Below are 22,287 nucleotides of genomic sequence, written 5' to 3'. Positions count from 1 at the left end.
AGATGTGTCTATACATGTATATATATATATACAGGTGTATATATACATGTGTATACATATATATATATAAATATATATATATACACCTATATATATATATATATGTATAGACACATCTTTAATTAAACTATTGACCGCCTTAAAACGGGTTTCAACAGACAAATATTACTATAATGGATAATATAAGCATATAACTACTTATACACACATACAATAAATACAGACACACACACATTAGTCAGACATATAGCCACATATACACACACTGCAAGAATATATTTGTTTATAAAGTTTAAACAGAACATGAAATGAAATGTATTTATTTATAAACTTTAAACTGAACTTCAATTGTTTTATAAACCTAACAGTGAAGGTATAAACCTGACGTAAATACATGAAGTTGACGACTTTCACTTCTGACAGCTAAAAGCATGACAGTGTGCCAAATCTTCTTTTGCCCAATAATATAATATATCAATAATTTGTTCACACTTCAATTTACTATTTTCTAGAAATGTTCCTTTTCTAAATTATTGATATATTATATTATTGGGCAACATAATATACTGCACATATATCACGGCAAAAAATTTCTCCAATCTGTTACGGCTACATTTGCTATACGACATTCCTGTGCTATTCCCTTTGCTAAATCTTCTTTTGCCCAATAATATAATATATCAATAATTTGTTCACACTTCAATTTACTATTTTCTAGAAATGTTCCTTTTCTAAATTATTGATATATTATATTATTGGGCAACATAATATACTGCACATATATCACGGCAAAAAATTTCTCCAATCTGTTACGGCTACATTTGCTATACGACATTCCTGTGCTATTCCCTTTGCTAAATCTTCTTTTGCCCAATAATATAATATATCAATAATTTGTTCACTGAGTTTGTTTTTTTTCCTTGTGAAAATTCCGGGGGGGGGGGTGACCCCCCCCCTTTCCGGAGCAATTCCGGCCCAAAATATGGGATTTGCAGCTTATTAGGAGGTCAGGGTACTTGATTCCACGCAAAAAATCCGAGTTTTTTTTTTTTTTTCCTTAGTGAAAATCGTGCGGGTGTTAATCTGTAATTTTACCCAATTTGGTTCCTGCTGCTCACTTGTTCTTTCTCTGGGTTTATTTTTTTATGTTTGTTGGCGATTTAATGATCAGATTCATAAATACGTTATTATTATTATTATTATTATTATTATTTTTCGTTTATATTTGTTTTGAAATGTATTATATAAATACAGGCCCGTAATTCTATTCTTGAAGCCTTGGATGCAGAGATGCAGAGACAGTTTTTTTCTTCTTTTGAAAAGTATTTTTTTTATGTCGTCTGTTTTAGATAATAATAAAATTTTATCACAAAGTTTTCTTGGAAAATAAATTGTATAAAAGAGGGCGGAGGGTAAGTGTTTTTTCTGGGAAAAACACTGATGTCATACAAAGTTGTTGTTAAACAGCTTAAAAACGATTAGATAAAGAATCAAGTTTCACTTTTGCTCAGAGTTGTTACGAGGTAAGTTTTCGTTTTACATCTTCCTAATTTAATTTCTTTAATACCGTCTCTCCATTGCTTTACAAATATTTCACAAAATCGCTTTCAATGCTTTTCCTTTACATTATTACTACACAAATTCGTCTTCTCATTTGAATGGCTTAGCTCTTATTTCTAATAATGTAGGTGTTTCGTAACACACCAGTCACATTTAGTGGCAATTGTAATTCTCCTTTTTGGTGAAACAGCAAACTGCTCTTTATATATATATATCCTAGTGAAATTTTCTACAAAATACCTTTTATTAGGTGGTGTACATTATGATTAAATTGGAATTTAAGGTGAAAAAATCGGTGGTTTCGCACACATACATACTGACATACATTCATGTATTATATGTATGTATGTATTTCTTTCTCCCGTTTGCTTCTTTTTCTGTTGTCCTTTTCCTCCATCACACTACATACATACATACATACATCATACATACATACACACATACATACTTACATACACACACACACACACACACACACACATACATACATACATACATGCATACACACATACACACACACACACACACATACATACACACACACACACACACATACACACATACACACATACATACATACATACATACATACAATGGAAATTGAAGTTTTGTAGGTACTTGTCAAGTGTAGTGGTTCCGGTATCGCACACGCGAATTCGCGCGCGCGCCAGACGTAGGTACTTGATACTCGAGATCCTACGAGGTGACTTGCGCATGCGCAGTGCGCGATTCGCGCATGCGCGTTAACCCCCCCCCCAAAAGGGATTTTTTTAGATACCTTTCTGCTTTTTAAGACAAAAAGGTATTGGATTTCACTAAAAATATAATTGAAAAACTTTGAATTACGCGCGCATCGGTGGTGGTCATTAGTGAACAAATTAGTGAACATTAGTGAACCCCACCGAAAGCGCGTGTAATTCAAAGCTTTTCACTTTGATATGATCACGTGAGAAAAAATTTCTAGCATGAGGGAGTAGCTAAAAAAAATCTGTTGGATGGAGTTATATATGGTTTCAATTAGAAAAGGAACATTTCTAGAAAATAGTAAATTGAAGTGTGAACAAATTATTGATATATTATATTAATTGGACAAAAGAAGCAACTTACAGAGCATAGGTATCACATTTATTTTAAACTTAACTTCATTTGTTTTATTTTTGTATATTTTTATATTCTAAATAATTTGCAATTTCAAAAAATATATTAATTTTGCGTTTTTTAATTTGATAAATTCTACGGAATAATTTTGCGCGTTTTTGATAAATTCTACGGAAAGAATTTAGTGCGAAAAATTTATACATTTATACACAAAGACCTGTTGAGGCAAGCGAAGTTGATATCGAACTCATCCCACGACAGGCACCCATGCCAACCCCCTTTGCTTGCGAAGACATGTTGGGGCAAGTGTGGCACCCGGCAAATGCCAGGACCCCTGGACTGGTGGTACGTAAAAAGCACTATCCGAATCGTGGCCGATGCCAGAGCCGCCTCGACTGGCACCAATCCGACCGTGGCCGTTGCCAGCCTCGCCTGGCACCTGTGCGGGTGGCATGTAAAAAGCACCCACTACACTCTCGGAGTGGTTGGCGTTAGGAAGGGCATCCAGCTGTAGAAACATTGCCAGATAAGACTGGAGTCTAGTGCAGCCTTCTGGCTTCCCAGATCCCCGGTCGAACCGTCCAACCCATGCTGGCATGGAGAACGGACGTTAAACGATGATGATGATGAGAAGAAATTAATTCATTAAGTTTACCAAATTATATACGTCTGTAAAAAAAAAAAAAGTTTCACAAATTATATACGTTCGCGTTTGTGTAAAAAAAATTATTATTTAAGTTTTATAAATTATTTACTTTGTTCAAAAAATATTATTAATATTGGCGAAGTTTACTATGCCTTGAATTAATTTTATTCTGTAAAATAGTAATTAATTCATTTATCTGTAAATCCGCGAGGAAAGCGACTATGTAATTTTTTTTTGTAAAATTGAAAATGTTTATATACACACACACACACACACATATATATTTTTAGTGAAATGCAACACCTTTTTGTCTTAAAAAGCAGAAAGGTATCTAAAAAAATCCGTATTTTTTTGGGGGGGGGGGTTAACGCGCATGCGCGAATCGCGCACTGCGCATGCGCAAGTCACCTCGTAGGATCTCGAGTATCGAGTACCTACGTCTGGCGCGCGCGAAACAGGGACCACTACACTTGACAAGTACCGGTATATGTGATGTGTGTCATTATGTATGTCTGCAAAGCCATCGATATTTTCCCTCTTCAAGCGAATCTACAGCTTCTGAAAGTTATGAAGAAACAAAACCGACGAAGGGGCACATGTGTAGGTATGCCATGTTTTTCTGGTCATAAAATGGTGACCGGTAATAAAGTCACAAATAATTTATGTTCCCTCCCCCTAGGATAATCCCCCCAACGGACAAAACCCCCACCGTTTTCCTGTGACTTTTTTTTTTACGTGATTTCCATAAAATTATGTTGAAAGTTTGAACGCGTGTCAAGCTCGAAATGGCAGCCAAATCTCCTCATATAGGCCACACCCTAGAAGGACAATTGTTTATTTTTCTTTCGGTTCTATATTAATTGATGTAATACACCGTACATACATACACACAGATATAGTATACATTTCATACATATACACACACATATACAATACCTGTGTACATCGATAAATGCAGGGGGGGGGGACAGATTCAGAGTTGGAAATGCCGTGTGGTTTTTAGCGAAATCGGAATAATTTGTTATCATCGAAAACGTGGGAATTATTTATCCAAGATTTCCCAACAGGTTTCCTATTAATTGAAGCCGCTTTAGTAAAAGGTTACTCTGTAATGTTTGTTGATTACGGAAATATAATTACACGTTACCTCACCTTTTTTACTGAGATTCATTTTCAGTCTTAATTTGATTGCTTTCATTTTGATTTCTTGGGTGTGGCGTTAAAAGGCCGTGACCTGACAAATGGGTTTTGTTTACATGTTTTCTTTCTCTCTTTCCCTTCTTCCTTTCTCTCTCTCTCTCTCCTCTCCTCCGACTCACTCTCTCTCTCGTCTTCATCCTTTTTATTGGTCTACAAAAGTGTGCCCCCTCCCACCAACTTTGTTTCCCAGTAACCTTCAGAGAAATGGGTATGGCTTATTATTGGTGGAGCTAGCAAACAGTCACCGCCCCCGAAACCAACCTTTCCGACTCTTTCTTTCACTGGATTCCTGTTTTCCATGACGGAGATTCCGAATATACAAAAAAAAAAAAAACCCACGTTTTCAAAATTTCTAATTGCCCCTCCCCTCCTTTTTAATTTTAAACTTTTTTTCCTAATTTTCTTTTCCAATCTACGTGGAGATTAAGAATAAGGTGCAGGATGGGATTTAATTTGGAATTTTCTATGAAAAACGCAGAAATTGATCCACACCCCTTCGCCACCTCATCCCGCTGTCTAAAAGTGAAGATGAACATCTGTTTTGTCTGTTAAGAATCAGGGCATGCGAAGCGCTCACCACGAAACTCGATATGCTAAAAATAACAGCTAAATGTCTGGAGAATACTTTTGCATTTGTGTGTGCACACGCGCAACAATTTCTACAGCTTATCCAAATGAACAGAGAAAGTAAACAGAAATATGTTTGGTTAATGTTGACATTGTTACCTGGAAACGAAATCGAAAAAAGAATAATGAAACAGGTGTAAAGAAAAAAAAAAGGTGTTGGAAACGAATATAAAAGCAAAAAAGCCTGGAAAGCAATGGGGGTGTGGAGAGGACTTTGGAAAATTCACAAGATCCGATGTTTTTCATCATAACTTTGAGGAAAATGATTTTGGTTTTCTACTGCACATCCACATAGGAAACGAATATGAAAACAAAAATGCATGGAAAGCAACGGGGCGGGTAGGTGGGGGGGGGAGACTTTGGAAAATTCACAAGATTTACAAGGTCCCAGTTCTTTCCTTGTAACTTTGAGGAAAATATAATACTTTTGAAATCACAAATTAGGATTTTCTTCAGGAACTTGGATGCTAAACATCCCTTTGAAGGGTTCAGGTCCTTCTACTATATATATATATATACTAACAGTATAGCCCGGCATTGCTCGGGTTTGTTCTTTGCCTGTGAGGAACCTAGCAGAACCTCCTCTCCACCTTATTTCTTGGATGCAGCACATATCGACATTTCTCCGTTCAAGCATCTCAACAATCTCACTAGACCTACCTTTCAGTGTGCCAATGTTGAGGGTGTGGGAGGTTTGGGCCCATGAGACCCTGGGACGGGGGACAGTCGCTTCATGTACCTGAAAAGAAAACTCGCATTTGGCAGAATTCATAAACAAACAGTACAATAGCCTTCAGTTCAACCTGCACAACACTACTCTTTCATATTTTTGCACTATATGATCATTACCTTATATAGGAGATAGCCCTAAACTAGGGGTGGGGATGGTGTAAAGCCTTTAGAAGTGTTTGTGGGAGGCAACCCAGGGATGACAAGGATAGGAACTTCCGGTACAGGTGGAGGGGTTGGAAGGGCGGGCGCACCTCGAACTAGGAAGGGTCTGCTTAGCATAGTTTAACGAGACAAGTAATTGTGTGATAAAACTTTAATAGAATGAATGAATCAATGAATATGTTGCAGTTAAGGAAATGCACCTCGAACTAGGAAGGGGTCTGCTTAACATATATATGTATATTTAGGAGAAATATAAAAATATATATGTTAGGTCACTTTAGAGTGCTACTGGTAACATGTAACCCAGTATAACCTGTTGCATGGTCGTGTCGTTGGCGACTAAACTGGCAACCCCACCCAGCTTGCTTGGTGAGGAGGGTTGGTTGGACAACTAGCAGGACGAAAAATAAGACCCGTCAAAGGGCGGAGGAACTCATGAACATTCAAATGGCCATCCAACAAAATGTTTGTAAAAGAAAAAAAAGTCTGTAATATATGTATATATGTCATATTTTAAATTATATTTCTACTTATATATATTTTACTTTTATGTATATATATTATTTTCTGTTTCTTAATGGCATGTCTTATCTAAATATATCATTTTACACTTTATTTTTATTTATTTATTTATGTATATCCTTGTGTGTGTGTGTGTGTGTGTGTGTGAGTATGTGTCAGGTTAGACTAGTGCTGCTACCAAAATGACAGTAGATGGTACAACCTGCAGCTGTTTCTGCTGCCTTGTAGACACATACAAGAGTATGAAAGGCTAAAGGAGTAAACTCAAACAGAAATTCCGGAGAGGGGGCCCCTAAGGCAGTTGATAGGGAGGAATGATCCAAACTATCTTCTGGCAGCCCCTGTATTGACCTTGTCTCTCCTTTGGAGTAAATCAATGAAGTTGAGAGGGGGATTGTGCAAGTTGGGTAAGGCATGTTCTCCATGCATTCAGAGCCCAGGCATTTAGCCAAGGACTTAGAATTTCTGGGAGGATGCTGCAAAAAAAAAAAAAAAAAAAAGAGCATTTAGAGAGGACTCTTCATCCTTGCTGTAAGAGGCAAGGGAAACAACACAGGAGTGGCAGATTATGGGTTATAAGGCTTCCTTATTTGGTGAAGCGGGATGTCGCCATGGGTCATCTTCGATGATGGGAGTGATTATTCAATCACATTGATCAGCTACCGCCTGTCCTAAACTGGACAGTCCCCAGTCAGTAAGGTGCTGATCCACCACGTATGTCCGCTGCTCAGCGTGTATGGAGCTAGGATAAAAACTGAAAAGCAGATGTAAAGCCCAGCACCTGGCAAAGGAGGAAGAAAACTGAAATTGATCCCACTGAAACAGGGGACCTGGAATGTCAGAACAATGACAACTGAAAGGGACATTACAGACCTGGACAAGACAGAGGACACCAGGAAAAGAGCAATCATTGACAGGGTGCTCACCCGACTGAATGTAGACATCACTGCCCTGCAAGAGACAAGACTTGCTGACTCTGGTTCCATTAGGGAAAGAAATCACACATTCTTCTGGAAGGGTCTTGGAGAAGATGAGAGGAGAATCCATGGTGTAGGGGTTTGCAGTACACAGAAGATTGCTGAACAAGATCAGTACTCCTCAAGGTATATCTGAGCGCATCACTATCATGGAAGTGGGGACTAAAACTGGAAGGAACCATCTCATTAGTGCCTATGCCCCGATTGTAACAGCAGAAAATAAGAGAGATCAGTATTACGAGGAACTTCAGGATGTGATCAATAGTGTCCCAAAGGCAGACCAACTCTTTCTCATGGGCACTTTCAATGCAAGAGTAGGTGCTGGTCACCAAGCATGGCCCAACTGCCTTGGACAGTTTGGACTGGGGAAAATCAATGAGAATGTCCAGAGACTCTTAGAATTCTGCACAAATAACAACCTGTACATTACAAACACCTTCTACAATGGCGAAGACTGGCATAAAGTTTCTTGGTGCCATCCAAGATCAGGTCATTGGCACTAGATTAACTTCATCATCATCAGAAAGAATGATGTCAACACTGTGAAGCAAACAAGATCCTTCCACAGTGCGGACTGTAACACAGATCATCTGTGGTAAAGATGGTCACAAAAAAAAAATCCACCAAGAGCCGAAAAATCAAAAAACCTAAGAACAACACAAAAAACACCCAAGATCCAGCAATGAGAACCAAATTTCAAGAATATGTTGAAGAACAGCTCCAAAATTTAGATAGCCCATCCCCTGACAACATATGGAACAACATGAAATCAGCAATATATGATTCTGCGTCAAGGGCCTTTGGAACAGATTGACTTTCCAAGGATGACTAGATCAAAGCCAATGCATCAATACTAATGCCATTACTTGAGAAAAAGTGCAAGTTCTTCATAAAGCACAAGAGAAAGCCAATAGAAAGTAGAAAGCAACAGCTACGTGCTGCAAAATCCAACCTTCCAAAAGAAACTAGAAAATGTGCCAACCAGCGTGGGATAACTTATGCTTAGAAATTCAACAGGTGAGTGACATGGGTAACGTCAGGAAAATGTTTGAAAAGATTAGAGTTGCTATCGCACCAACAGTGAGTAAAGTGGCACCTCTCAAGTCTGCAACAGGTAACCAGCTGATTGACAAGAAGACACAAAGGAGCAAGATGTTGATAGACAGCTTGATGAGGCCATTCCTCAACTCCCCGAAATGACAGAACTTGATATACCACCAACGGAAGAAGAACTCTCCACTGCAATCAATGAACTTGCCAGCGGAAAAACACCTGGAAATGACAATATACCTGCTGAAGTATTGAAAGAGAACAAAGATGCCCTCCTTCCACATTTATGCAAGTTACTAAAGACGTGTTGGTTGGAAGTGAAAATTCCACAGGATACGAGAGATCCCGAGATCATCACTCTCTACAAAAATAAAGAGGACAAGGTAGATTACAATAATTACAGAGGCATTTCACTTCTGAGCATCACTGGAAAAGCTTTTGTGAGGATCATTATGAAACGACTTCAAAAGCCAGCAGAAAGAGTACTACAAGAGAGCCAGTGCGGTTTTAGATCTAACCACTCAACAACGGATATGTTCTTCTCCATTCGTCAACTGCAAGAAAAATGCTGGGAGCAGCAATTCCCACTATATATAGCATTTGTCGATCTGACAAAGGCATTAGATACAGTCAGCAGATCGGGACTGTACATGGTGCTTGGAAAATGTGGCTGTCCCCCAGTACTACTGCAGCTCTTTGTTTCATTCCATGATGACATGAAGGCCACCATTCAGTTTGAGAGTTTAATATCAGATAGCCTCAACATCAACATCGGAGTAAAACAAGGTTGTGTCTTCGCACCAATCAGCATTTACTTTGCTGTATTGCTGCAGTATGCATTTCAAGAGTTGCAGATGTCTACCTCTGTTGGAGAACTGATGGGTCTCTCTTTGATCTTTCTAGACTTCAGACCAAGACTAAGATCAATAGAGCAACAATAAGAGATTTTCTCTTCGCCAACGATGTGGCACTTGTTGCTCACACTGAATTAAATCTACAAATAATGATGGACCACCTATCATCAGCATGCAAAACCTTCAGTTTGGTCATCAGTGTAAAGAAGACAGTCATCCTCACTCTGGAGGGTACAGTGAAGGACCATATCAAGCTTGATGACAAACAGCTTGAGACAGTGGACAGGTTCTTCTATCTAGGGTCTACCATTTCCTCTACTACTACACTTGAGAATGAGATTAATGTCAGGATAGGGAAGACAGCAACAACTTTTGGAAGGCTGACAAAACGAGTATGGAAGAAGAAGAGATTAGACATCAAGATAAAAAGATCAGGATTTATGAAGCATTTGTTCTCAGCACATTCCTCTATGGATCTGAAAGATGGACCTTGTACAGCAGACAGGAAAGGTGCCTCGGCATTTTCCATCTCAGATGCTTCCGCAAGATCTTAGGGCTAACATGGCGTGACAAGGTTACCAGTGTTCAAGTGCTGGCGCAGGCAAATCTTCAAAGCATGACAGCTTTCTTGTGTATGAGAAGACTGAGGTGGCTGGGGCATGTTAGGAGAATGGATGACCATCGAATCCTGAAGCAACTGCTCTATGGAAAACTGGCTCAGGGCAAGAGACCAAGGGGAAGACCAAAACTGAGGCATAAGGACACTTGCAAAATTAGTTTTTCCAAGTGTGAGGTGGATGTCAGCACCTGGGAAGAGAGGGCTGAGGACAGAACAACATGGAGGACTGTGGTGAAGGAAGGAACTGCTTTGCTAAAGAGCAGCTACAGAAACAAACATGTTGAGAAGTGTAGAGGTTGATGACATGCAAACCAAGCCTTTTCTATGGCCTCCTCAAAATCCACAAGAGTCAAATTATTACCAATGCCTGCAAATGAAATCCAGGTCTATACATAAATATCCCAACACCAGAAGACCTATTATTGTGGGCCCAGCCTGTGAAACACACTGCCTAAGCAAATTTCTGGACATACTATTGAAACCTTTCCTCAAATACATTAAAAGTTTCATTAGAGACAATCTGGACATGCTAGAGCATCTACCAAAAACCACCAATGAAGAAGCTCTATTTGTCTCCTTCGATGTCATCAACCTCTACACCAACATTCCACATGACTACGGAATAGAGGCAATAAAATTCTGGTTAGAAAAATACCCTGAAGTTCTCCTGGATCGCATAAACCAGACTTTTGTCATTGAATCCTTGAAGTTCATCCTACAAAATAATTACTTCCTATTCGATGCAACATACTACCACCAAAAATACGGTATTGCGATGGGAACAAAAGCAGCACCTGTCCTTGCAAACCTAATAATGGTTTTCTTTGAATCTACCTTATATGAAGTTTTGCTCCAAAAATTTGGAACCCCATTCCACCAGTATATAAGGGAAAACTGAAAAAGGTACCTAGACAATTGTTTTATCATCTGGAATGAAACCTATGATAAACTCCTGGATTTTATATCCACACTGAACAATATTTTCCCCAACATTCAATTTACAATGGAATATAGCAAGAAACAGCTCCCATTTCTGGACATTTTGATTTTAAAAATCCAACAACCAAATTGCAACTGACATTTACTACAAACCAACAGACTCAAAACAGTATCTCCTTTTCAGTTCATGCCATCCTAAACACACCAAAATAAGTATCCCATTCAATCTTGCAAAAAGGATCTGTACAATTGTATCTGACACAACCACTCGGGAACTTTGCCTACAAGACCTCAGAATAACACTCATTGAACGTCAATACCCACCTACACTTATAGACCATGGAATTGAATGTGCCAAGAAATTGGACACAGACATACTAAGGGCAACAAAACAAAACACCACACCTCACTTTAAATCACTCCCATACATATCAACCCACAACCAATGAAGCATACAACACAATTAGACAAAATCTCTCTCTGCTCACTCAAGACCCAAAAATGAACAACATCCTAAATCCACATAAATTACTAAAATGCAAAGGACAAGACAAATCACTCAAGAGACTCCTAACAAATGCAAAACTATACTCAATACATATGATACCAACAGTTAAAAATGCAGATGACCTAATTGTGGTACATGCCCATACCTAACTGAAGGCTCAGAATTTATATTCCAGCAAGGAGTAAAATTCTCAATTAAGACCAACTTCACATATGCTTCCCAGAACCTTAACTATGTCCAAACCTGCTCAGGATGTGGCCACATTTATGTGAGCCAAATGAGCCTTACTTTGAGATGCAGAGTCACGCTGCATAAAGAACAGATTCGTTTCCTCAATACAGGCAGATAGCCCTTAGCGAACATGTTGATAGATGTGCAAGAAATAAAATGCTGAATTTCCAAATCTTTCCAGTATACGAATTCAAAGATTCGATCTCCTTACCAGAACGCCTAAACAAGGAAAACCTGTTCATACAAAAGGCGGTGGGCTGGCAGAAACGTTAGCACGCCGAGTGAAATGCTTAGCTGTATTTCGTCTGCCGTTACGTTCTGAGTTCAAATTCCTCTGAGGTCGACTTTGCCTTTCATCCTTTCGGAGTCGATACATTAAGTACCAGTTATGCACTGGGGTCGATGTAATCGACTTAATCTGTTTGTCTGTCCTTGTTTGTCCTCTCTGTGTTTAGCCCCTAGTGGGTAGTAAAGAAATACATACAAAAGTACAGACCACACCTTAATAAACAAACTTGACAACTTCAAAAATTATACTTAGGAATTAGTTGCCCCCTTGCCCCTTGTTACTTCCCTCGGTCCACACTCTTATTTTTCAAGCATCCAAAATGGCGAGACCCCTTTGTCACAAGTATTGATTACTGTACAATGTCCCTTGAAAAGCTAATTTAAATAGCGAAAACTGGTTAGATATCACACATATAGATATGTGTGTGTGTGTATGTGTATACACACACACTCACACACATATCTATATACATATTTTGTTAGTCTGAGTTGAAATTCCACCGAGGTCGACTTTGCTTTTCATCCATTCTGGGTCAATAAAATAAGTACCAGTTGAGTTTTGGGGCCAATGTACACGACTCATCCCCCTCCCCCAAATTTTCAGGTCTTGAAGGGATTAAAATTGACATAGGTGTGTAAATTTGATGTTCAAAGGGAGAAAGATTCAGTTTGACTCCAATTGAAATCAATTTTTTTTAATAATATTGCAGACAGCTAAATATCATCTGCTTAATGTTTGTCATGGAAAGGGCACCACTCATTTTTACTTAGACATGTGACTCTTGAGAAAGGGGCAGGTGGTCTTTTGGAATAGCTGCAAATAACTGCCATTTTTTCTTTAATTATCTGCTAATGAATTTGGAAATAATGGTTGGGAAAAAATTTATTTATTGAACTGCTCAAATAAATAAATTTTTGTAGATTTAATAAACGGAATTTTGTAAAATTTCAGTATGACTTAAAAAATTACAGCTCAACTTTAATTGAAATGACCTTTTTTTTAATGTTGCAATTTGTATTTGTGATGAGTGTATTTAGAAACTTTATCTTCCCCTCATTATTTTTTTACCAAAATTTCTTCGGTTCCTGTCTTCCATATAGAAGATTAGGATTTTGTCTCCAAAATACGTTTTCAAAATGTTAATAACCTTAACTCCCCCCCACCCCCCACCCCAATTTTGAATTTTTAACTTCTTTCAAAATTATTTTTTTAAAATCCACATAGAAAAATAGAGATTACATTATACTTGGGGGTAAAAACTGGTTGTTGCTGTTGAAGTTGTGGAAGTACAAAGCATAGTCAAGGGGCAGGTCCCCTTTTTTTTGTCAAGAAATTTCTCTGCAATTGTAATTGAGGTTGCTAATAAAATATCTGGATAATTTTTCATGCTAAACAATCAATATTGATTTCTCTGCTGGATTCCAAGTCAATTTTTCCTCATACTAATGTCTAATTTGATAATCTTCAAGTTTCCCAAAAGTTACGAGTAATGACTAATTTCAGTAATTTCTTCTCTTTAACTGCATGGTGGGTAAATGTATCACGAACAGAACATTCCAGCAGATCGTGAAGAAGAAGAAGAATATTTTATGTTGGGTTTTCTTATATTTAGTCTAATTTCATTAATTTCATATCCTGTGCCATTTTTTCCCTGATCCTCTTTCATTTGATTTAGATTTTAAAATGTTATTCTTTTGGCATGTCTGAATGTTTCTGATGTTTTCGAATGAATATTGATGTGTATGAGTCTGTTTTCTGAAGAACTGAAGCAGCACATAGTACCTTGTCTTACTCATTTTGTGGCAGCCTTTCATTTTCCAAATGAAATACAATTGGTGAAATTGAAACCAGAACTTTTGGCATTGTACAACAGAAAGAACACCTATTTTTCCGTAAGTTGTAAGATAGTTGTATTTACAAAACATGTAAAACATCTGAATGAGGTTTATCAAGTGTATGCACAGGAAAATAAGTTGTCTAAATCTAATTTTAATGTAAATGCTTGTCTTTAATAATATGTTGCCTTTTAGAGTTTCATTACGAGAGAGGGGGGAGGGGGAGAGACACTGTGTGTGTGTATGTGTGTTGTAAGTTGGTTGATCAAAGCAGTAAGAGAGAATGTCTATTCATGTTATATGCACAAAGATTGGTAAAACAACCTCAAGCACAGTCAACTTACTCCTAATTACATTCAACTTTGAAGATTCTTTATGTAATGCATTGGTAAGGCATCAAAGAATGGCTTGTTGAGAATTTGCTGAGCCTTGTTGATTGGCCAGTTGTAACCCAAAAGTTGCACATTAATCTGTTAAAAAACGAAACGCAGCAGGTTTTGGTTTCTTTGCTTTCCACATTTTAGCTGGAGTCACGGTGACTGGCATTGTGACAGGAGTACCACAACCCCAACGAAACAATTGACCAATCACCATTGCTGTATTATGTGGTTCAAGACCAAGGTGTTGTTGGCAGAAAACACACTGGGAAAAGACTGTCCAACTGCTGCACATCTTTCTCTGAACCTACTACACACATATGCAGACTTCACTTGCTGATGGTAGACACACTGCAGACTCACTTGCATTTTGAGCAAAATCATACAGAGCCCCTTGTTTGCACATTCCATGACAATACCTCTTACCAGCTTAAAAACTGGACAGTGTTTTTGCTTGCTGTCAACCATTGTCAACTGGTAAACATTTTGATTTTATAAACACAGGCATTTGTGCATTCATTTTCTATCACACGTTTGGCTAACACGTTATTCAGCTGACTTTGTTAAATGTGAAAATATCTTTTGTACATTCTCACAAACACACGTAAACCTTATTACCTTGCACAATGTTGACAATTAACCTTTTAGCGTTTAAACTGGCCCAAACATATAACTTGTTTTATATTTAAACTGGCAAGATCCAGCCCCTGGAACACCTGCCCTACAATGTCATGCTAAAAAAATAATCACGTTATCACAATGTTTAAGCTATGAGATAATGGCATCGATTCAAAACAATGTGAATAGACAAGCATTGCATTTGACTGAGGAATCTGAATGGTAAAGGGGGGAGATGGATTCCTGTCTGAGTCCTGCCCAGTTGTTCTGATCTCTCTCTTAACTGTAATTATATGAGAGAGAGAGAGAATTTACTTTGACAACAAATGATGTATTTAATACCGTAACAATGTTTTTCCTAATTATTTTATTTTCATTTGCAGAGCAAAAATACCCGTTGAAATCATGGCGGAGAAAGGTATTTATTTATTTTTTAATCATAGTTTTGTAAAATTTTCTCTTTTCGACTTAAATTTTCAAAAATAAGACTTGTGAAAAATTACAGAAATAAAACCTTTACCCATCATCATCATCATCATAAAAATCATCATTACTTTAGCAGCCTCTTTTCCTTTGCTTGCATAGATAAGATGGAATCCATTGAGGCAGCATTTTCGATGGCTGGGTGCCTCTCCTGTCACCAACCTTCACCTGTTTTGAAGCAAGATAATATTCCTCTAATAACAAACATGTTTCTGTAGAAGATTGGAAACAAAGGATGCTGCTTCTTTTGCCGTGTCTCTCAGTCAATTAAATGATAAACACACACACACATTTTTCTTATATATATATAATATATAGATATATAGATATATATATACATATATATATATATATATATATATATATATATATATATATATATATATAATATATATACTAGCAGAATTGCCCGGCATTGCTCGGGGCTGAATTGCTTGAAAGTACTGTTAAATATTGCACTGAATTATGATGATTATTCAGGCAAATATTGATATAAGTTTACGGCGAATGAATGTATTTGTAAGTGTAAAGAAAGCCGTGTAAAGGGGTTCCTACCCCCTCGTAGAATGGTGTAAGAATTGAATGCGAGGTTACCTTGAAAAGAGCCATGTTATTGTTCTCATAATTGTAAGAATTTGATATTCGTGGAAGGCGATGTAAAACGTTCACAGGTGAATAGGGTCTCTTCGTTTTGCACGAATGGCAGCGGATGTGCTGTTACAAAACTTCATGCTGTGTTAAAAGAGAGTGGATTTCCTATGTAGGCAAGAGACAGGGCCAAAAACTTGCCCTTTTTTAATTAAATGAATGAGCTTAGCCAGTTTATGCCTGAAAACCCTTGCAATAATATCATGGTGATGACAGTACTGCTGCCCTCGGAGAAGTTCTCGCGTTACCTCAACCCACTTTGGGTTACATGTAAAGTTAATGAATAAATCGGGTCGCCCATAATGCCGAACGTAAGTCATAGCGTCTTGTGTTCGCTCGTGCATGTACCGTGGGCCCCCTGTATAGGTTGAGGGGAGAATGCACATTTTGCCGATATTGCGGGCGTCAGTGTCATTCCTGATGCCATCACGCAAATGGATGTAGGAGTCTGAGTGCAGCTGCTTCTGATTCAATTTGATGAAGCACAGTCTCTCGGACTCCATCTTTTTCAGCCATGTCAACTGCAAACAGTGAAACAGTTCCCGTGATCTGTGCAGGGGGTTGAAATCATTATGCCTTGTCATGAAGCGGTATGAGTAAAAAGCCATACATGAAACGGTTTTAGATGTCGCAGCCGAGGGCTCGTTTGGTTTGTGGTGAGGAATGCTGAAATGGTACCCGTCTTCTCCATACGGAAAAAGAAGGGGATACTGCAGGGTGTCATATGACCGATGCGTCTCATTAATATGCTGAAGACCACTGTCGCGGCTTTGAAGAACTATGTCTCGCTGCTTGTGCTGTTCACCATGGAGAACTATGGCCACTTCATTGCATGAAGGAGCGTTATATTGGCGTGCGTGCTCCCCAGAAGGCTTTTTGTCAGCATCGACGACAATGGTGAATGTTGGTGAAGGGGCTGTTTCCAAGGCGTATTTGAAACTGGAAATATACCTGTTGTGGTCATGATGCATGTTTTGCAGAGTGAGCAGCACGTCTCTGTCGAAATTGTCAGCGTCAGTGTTTGCGGGTTGTGGAATTACGTCGAAATGCAAATCAAGTTGCCTATTGTAATTTGTAATGAAATAAATTTGAAGGAACGAAGGTTTGCAATTTTGTAGTGGCTGGAGTGACCCAATAAGGTGGTACACCTGGCCCTGGACCTTGAAAGTAGGCATCCAACCAGTTTCTCTGACAACGTTAGGCCCGAAAGAAGTATTCTGAAATGCACAATTGTACTTCCTGATGAATTGAAGGAATTTTGATGACCTTGAGGTAGAACCAGTAAATAATTCCTTCAAAGGGTCTGGCAGCTCCCGAAGAGGGGGCAAGCTGACCTTACCGTTTAAACAGCACATCGCAGGTGGTTCCCCAGCCCACTTTTTAGTATTGCAGAATTGGCAATTGAAGCACATTTCCCCAATATTTATGTCAGCGTGCATTGAGTAATTGAAGTTGGGGTCATACTTGAAAGCCCGTAGATGCCAGTAAGGGCTGTTTGGACTCGTCAGACCGTGGCGTCGACTGTTCCGCTGGAATGTAGAACGTTGCTGGTCTGAGTCATGGGAATGTGTCGAAAATGTTGAAGCAGCAGTAGCCGCAGCGTTTGTAGCCAGTCGAGTGGCCTTTTGTTGTGGGTCCTCTGAAGCCCTTTGTGCAGCAACAGCAGAAGCCTTTATGGCGCTGCGCTTTGACCTTGTTTCCGGACCGTCTGAAGCCGTGGAAGCAGCATCATATGAAGCCATTTTTGCTAGGCGTGGGTTGCGCTGTTGTAAATTTTCAGCAGCTCGTGATTGTGCTGAACGTAAGGCGGTCTGTGAAAGTCTGAAAGCCTTTTTGTCGGAAGACTCGTTTGCGATAATCGCCTTTTGCGCCGCTGCTGCTGCAGTATGGTGGCCGAGGCGACTTCTCTTTTTCGGTGGCATTTTATGTGAAAAAGAAAGGGTGAAAGTTGCTTAAAGATAGAAATTGTAATGTGAATGAAATGTGGAAAAATGTAAACTGTGGAAGGAAAAGAAATAAATATTAGCAGCTGAAAGAAATTTTTTATGCAAGTATAGTGACAGAGTGTGTAAGATGTATTGAAATTTCAGTTAAAAGCAAGAAAAGAAAGTTAGATTTGCAAGAATGGAAGTAGTTTACGTACATGTTCGAAATATGAAGTGTTTTAGTTGTTTAATCAAATATTTGCGTAAAGTGTATAGAAACGTAAATTGAAAAAGAAAATGAATTGAAATTTTTAAGAAAGGAATTTGTTTACATACACGTGTCAAATGGCAAATGTTTGTGCAGTTGTCCGAAATGGAACCAGGGTAAATGTGTGGAACTGATGTATTATAATGAATAGTCCTTTTTGAACTGAAAACCAGTGGTGTAGCATATAAGACCACAGGGGATCTTCTTCTAGCAAAAAGGGATGACCAGTCTGAATGGCTCATCCCTGTCTCACACACACACACACACTCACACACACACACGCATACACACGCACGTTAGCTTATAATTTCTTTCAACAATTGACACTGTCGTATATATTTGCGTGTCTATGTGTGTAAAGAGGAAGTGGGAGTAATAGGCAGAGTAAAGGCTTTGAAGTGAAAGAGTGAAATGGTAAAATATTGAGTTTTCTCGAATTTTTTCTTAATTGGGGGTGAAATTGAAAGAAATTTTGTATGGCATGACCGAATGGAAGTACTTGGAAAAATCATAGGTAAACTCTAATTGAAGAAATTGTGTGAGGAGTAAATCGTTATGTATTTATTTGTTTCTGTTTGCTGTTTTTTTTTTTTGAGTAGTGGTTTAAGGTACACTTGCAAAGAGAAAGTAGGAGAAATTAGGGTGATAGCATGAGTGAAGCAGTTCATCCCTGTTATATAAAAAGTTTCACTTTAATTGTTGCACACTTGCAAAGAGAAAGTAGCAGAAAGTGTGGTGGTAATGGTATGAGTGAAGCAGTTAAAATGAAAGAGGGAAATCTAAAAATATTGAGTTTTCTCGAATTTTTGAAAAATTGGGGGTGAAATTGGAAAAACTGTACCTGCCACGACCCGATGGATTCTACTCGTAAAAATGATAGGTAAATTCTAATTGAAGAAATTCTATATTGTAGATTTGTATAATAGACAAATGGTTTGGGAGGCAGATAAAATCTGCCTTTTATAATAAGAGACTAGCTGAAGGTGACCCGCTCTACGCACGGGTAAGAGTGTGGTATATATATATAAATGTATACAAATTATATATATATATATATATATATATATATATATATATATATATTTATATATTTATATATAATATATATATATATATATTTATATATTTATATATATATATATATATATATATATATATATATTTATATATTATATATATATATATATATATAATATATATTTATATATATATATATATATATATATATATATATATGAATACAGATATATGCACTTTGTATATAAAAATTATTATATATACATATTTATATATAGATACACACACACATATATAAATTAACCCAATAAATATCTGATTCATAATATTTGTTGTCATGATTGAGTTGTGGTGGTGGCAATGACAATTCTCTATGAATGCAGACAGACGTAGAGAGTGAGAGTGTGTGAAAGCGCTGTGGAAGGCAGGGAGGGGGGATAACGGACGCTGTGAAATGACGTTATAAAGAGAAAGTGAATGTAAGGGAGGTAGACGCTGTGAAACGACGTTATAGATAGAAATTGAAAGGAAGGGAGAAAAGTGAGTGAGTGATGGAGGAAGACAGATACATAAAAGAATGAGAGTGTTGGATGTTTTGTTTGTTGGACCAATGTATTAAGGTAGTATTGTTTTATTGTTTTAAAACGAAAGAGGCAATGTGTTTGTTTCAAAACTTTAAAAATCTGTAATAGTGAATGAAATTAGAATTCACACCCAGCTTAGTTTTGTAGAAAGAGTATCACGATGTGAACTCATGAGTTGGGAGTTTGACTGAGAGAGTTTATATGGTGACACATGCCAGTCCTTTCGACACCACCTAAACAATGGAATAGTGTATAAAATGTAATTAACAACTCATTCACTTTATGAATGTCTTATGTTAGCGAAGAAACAATAACTTGACAAAACCGTTTAATGAGACGTAGAAGGAATCGGAAAATGAGGAATAAAGAGAATGAGTTGGATCAAATGTTTGCAACATCTGAACTCAATGTTCTTTATGAACCATGTTCTTTTTAATGTCTTTATTTTCAAGAATGAAGAGGTGCAAAATAAAAATCAAGCAAAATTTCATGACTTACAATCAGTTTCTTTTGTCAGAGCCTCCTGATAAACCACGTTCCTTGTGCGCTCATGATTGCCAAGAATGAAGAGTTTATGTGGATTTCCAACTCGAGAACAGGCTACGTACAATTGACCATGACTGAAAACCGGTTGTGACAGGTTAATGCCTACAATTTCCAGTGATTGTCCTTGTGACTTGTTGATTGTCATCGCGAAGCATAGTTTTATCGGAAATTGAAAGCGTTTAAACTGAATGGGAACATCAGAGGGTGAAATACTCATTTTATGTATCATTTTGATTGTTCCTACAAATGGTCCACTCAAAATTTCAGCAGTTATAACATGGCTTTGAATCCTCCTAATAACCATTCGGGTTCCATTGCATATTTCAGGCGTTTCCATATTTCTGAGCACCATGATTGGAGCACCAACTTTCAAACACAAATAATGAGGTGGAAAGTCCCGGAGGTGTTAGCTTGTTGAGTAGCTCGGGTGGATTTTGACTGCATCATTCTCATCTTTATTTGTATCGATGGACATGAAAGAAACTATCTCACCAGGATTCATATCAAGTACTTGTTTATTTGTAGCATGAGCTGTTGTATTATGAGGCGATAGAATAGCTCTTGCTCTTAGCCAATCGAGATCCTGGAAGTTGGTTTCGATGTCAGGTAAAACGGCTCTTATAAGTTCTTCTACATTTGGAACGAAATTCCCAAAAGGCAACCGAATATGCTCATCATCAACGAAAGGCAAAAACTCCATCACAAGATCTAATAGGTGTTTTGCGAAAGCCTCAGACTCCACATCACCATGTAGGTGGACTCTCATGTTTGTTTGAAGATGGCGACTGATAACAGTGTGCCACACATAAGAATGCTTTATACATGCATTAACCTCATCGGCTCTAGTGCCTGCTCGGACAACAGGAAGAGTTTGTCGAAAATCTCCTGCCATGAGAAACGTAGCTCCACCCATTATTTTTGTATTGTGACGCAAATCTTGGAGAGTTCTGTCAAGAGCCTCAAACATGGCCTTATTACTCATTGTAGCCTCATCCCAAATAAAAAGACTGCATTCACGAAGAAGTCTTGCTCTTGAGGAACTACGATCTATATAACATATAGGATTATCTTTCTTTCCAATGTCCATGGGCAATTTGAATGCACTATGTGCCGTACGGCTGCCTTGAAGCAGTGTCGCTGCAATACCACTTGAGGCACATGCAATGGCAATTCAGCGTGCAGCTTTGCGAGAATCAAATTGATAACGAAAGTTTTACCAGTACCACCTGGAGCATTCAAAAAGAAAAGCTTTCCTTGGTTCAATCTAACGCTGTCAATAATTCATTATAAATCTCTCTTTGTTCAGGCAAAAGTCTTGGTTCATCTCGCGTAATTGTTTCCGTCAATTCGGCAATGTTGTAGTTTTTTTCTGACATGTATTCAACATCCAAAGGCGCTTCATGATGGACAGGTGTTGGCAGATGGAATTCACTTAAACCGCGTATAACATAGCGTCTGATATGTCTGTTCATGTCGATTAATGCCTCATTATAAACATCGTCGTTGCCATCACGTAGCACTAAATTAGCCTGTATGTCCTTTGATAGGCTCTGTCTGAACGATTCCCAAAGGTTAAGAGGGTTGCTGGGATTACAGTGGATTAATATGCTACAAAACAATCGACGCATTTGCCATGGCAGTTTACAATTTGAGGTCTCTGCTAATGTCCTGTGTAAGTGGTCGTCATTGAGAAGAAGTCCGCACCTCAAACATCTTTCCTGTAAGTGGCGCAGATATACCATCAACCATGCGAAGATCAGCAAAAGCACTTCGGTCCAGTAACTACATGAAGTAGCATTCTCAAAAGAAGATTTCCTGTTTGGTAGGATGATATTATACACACGCTCATGACGTTCTCCTAGAAACACCGGGCCATTGTCAAGTTCTGTTCCATGTGACCTGCGCTTCCAATTATTGTTGTTGTATGTGTAATATTCCGGTACTTCAGGGTAAATGAGAGTAGCAGCAAACT

General features: G+C 38.1%; 1 protein-coding gene and 1 long non-coding RNA gene across 3 annotated transcripts in view; one reads left to right on the top strand and one right to left on the bottom strand.

Moving 5' to 3' along the window:
- The first annotated feature begins 1,458 nt into the window (after positions 1 to 1,458).
- Positions 1,459 to 22,287, top strand: part of LOC115211026 (protein mono-ADP-ribosyltransferase PARP14-like) — a 72,932-nt gene continuing 52,103 nt past the window's right edge. Inside the window, exons 1-2 of one of the 2 annotated variants that reach the window (XR_003881459.2) lie at positions 1,459 to 1,523; positions 15,228 to 15,262. Coding sequence is in view for 1 of the 2 variants with exons in the window: in XM_029779898.2 (XP_029635758.1) it covers positions 3,901 to 3,908; positions 15,228 to 15,262 (43 nt within the window). In the remaining variant the exon portion in view is untranslated. Of the gene's footprint in view, positions 1,524 to 3,885; positions 3,909 to 15,227; positions 15,263 to 22,287 lie in introns of those variants that run through there. The other variant, XM_029779898.2, reaches the window with a different exon arrangement.
- LOC118765963 lies at positions 3,116 to 8,949 on the bottom strand. The gene is made up of 3 exons (XR_005001870.1): positions 8,815 to 8,949; positions 4,762 to 4,765; positions 3,116 to 3,126 (listed from the first exon to the last, which is right to left on the bottom strand). It is a non-coding gene; the product is annotated as an uncharacterized LOC118765963 (long non-coding RNA).

Source organism: Octopus sinensis, linkage group LG1 (assembly GCF_006345805.1).
Source record: "Octopus sinensis linkage group LG1, ASM634580v1, whole genome shotgun sequence".
Taxonomy (NCBI): Eukaryota; Metazoa; Mollusca; class Cephalopoda; order Octopoda; family Octopodidae; genus Octopus; species Octopus sinensis.
This window is presented reverse-complemented; position numbering and strand designations above follow the sequence as displayed.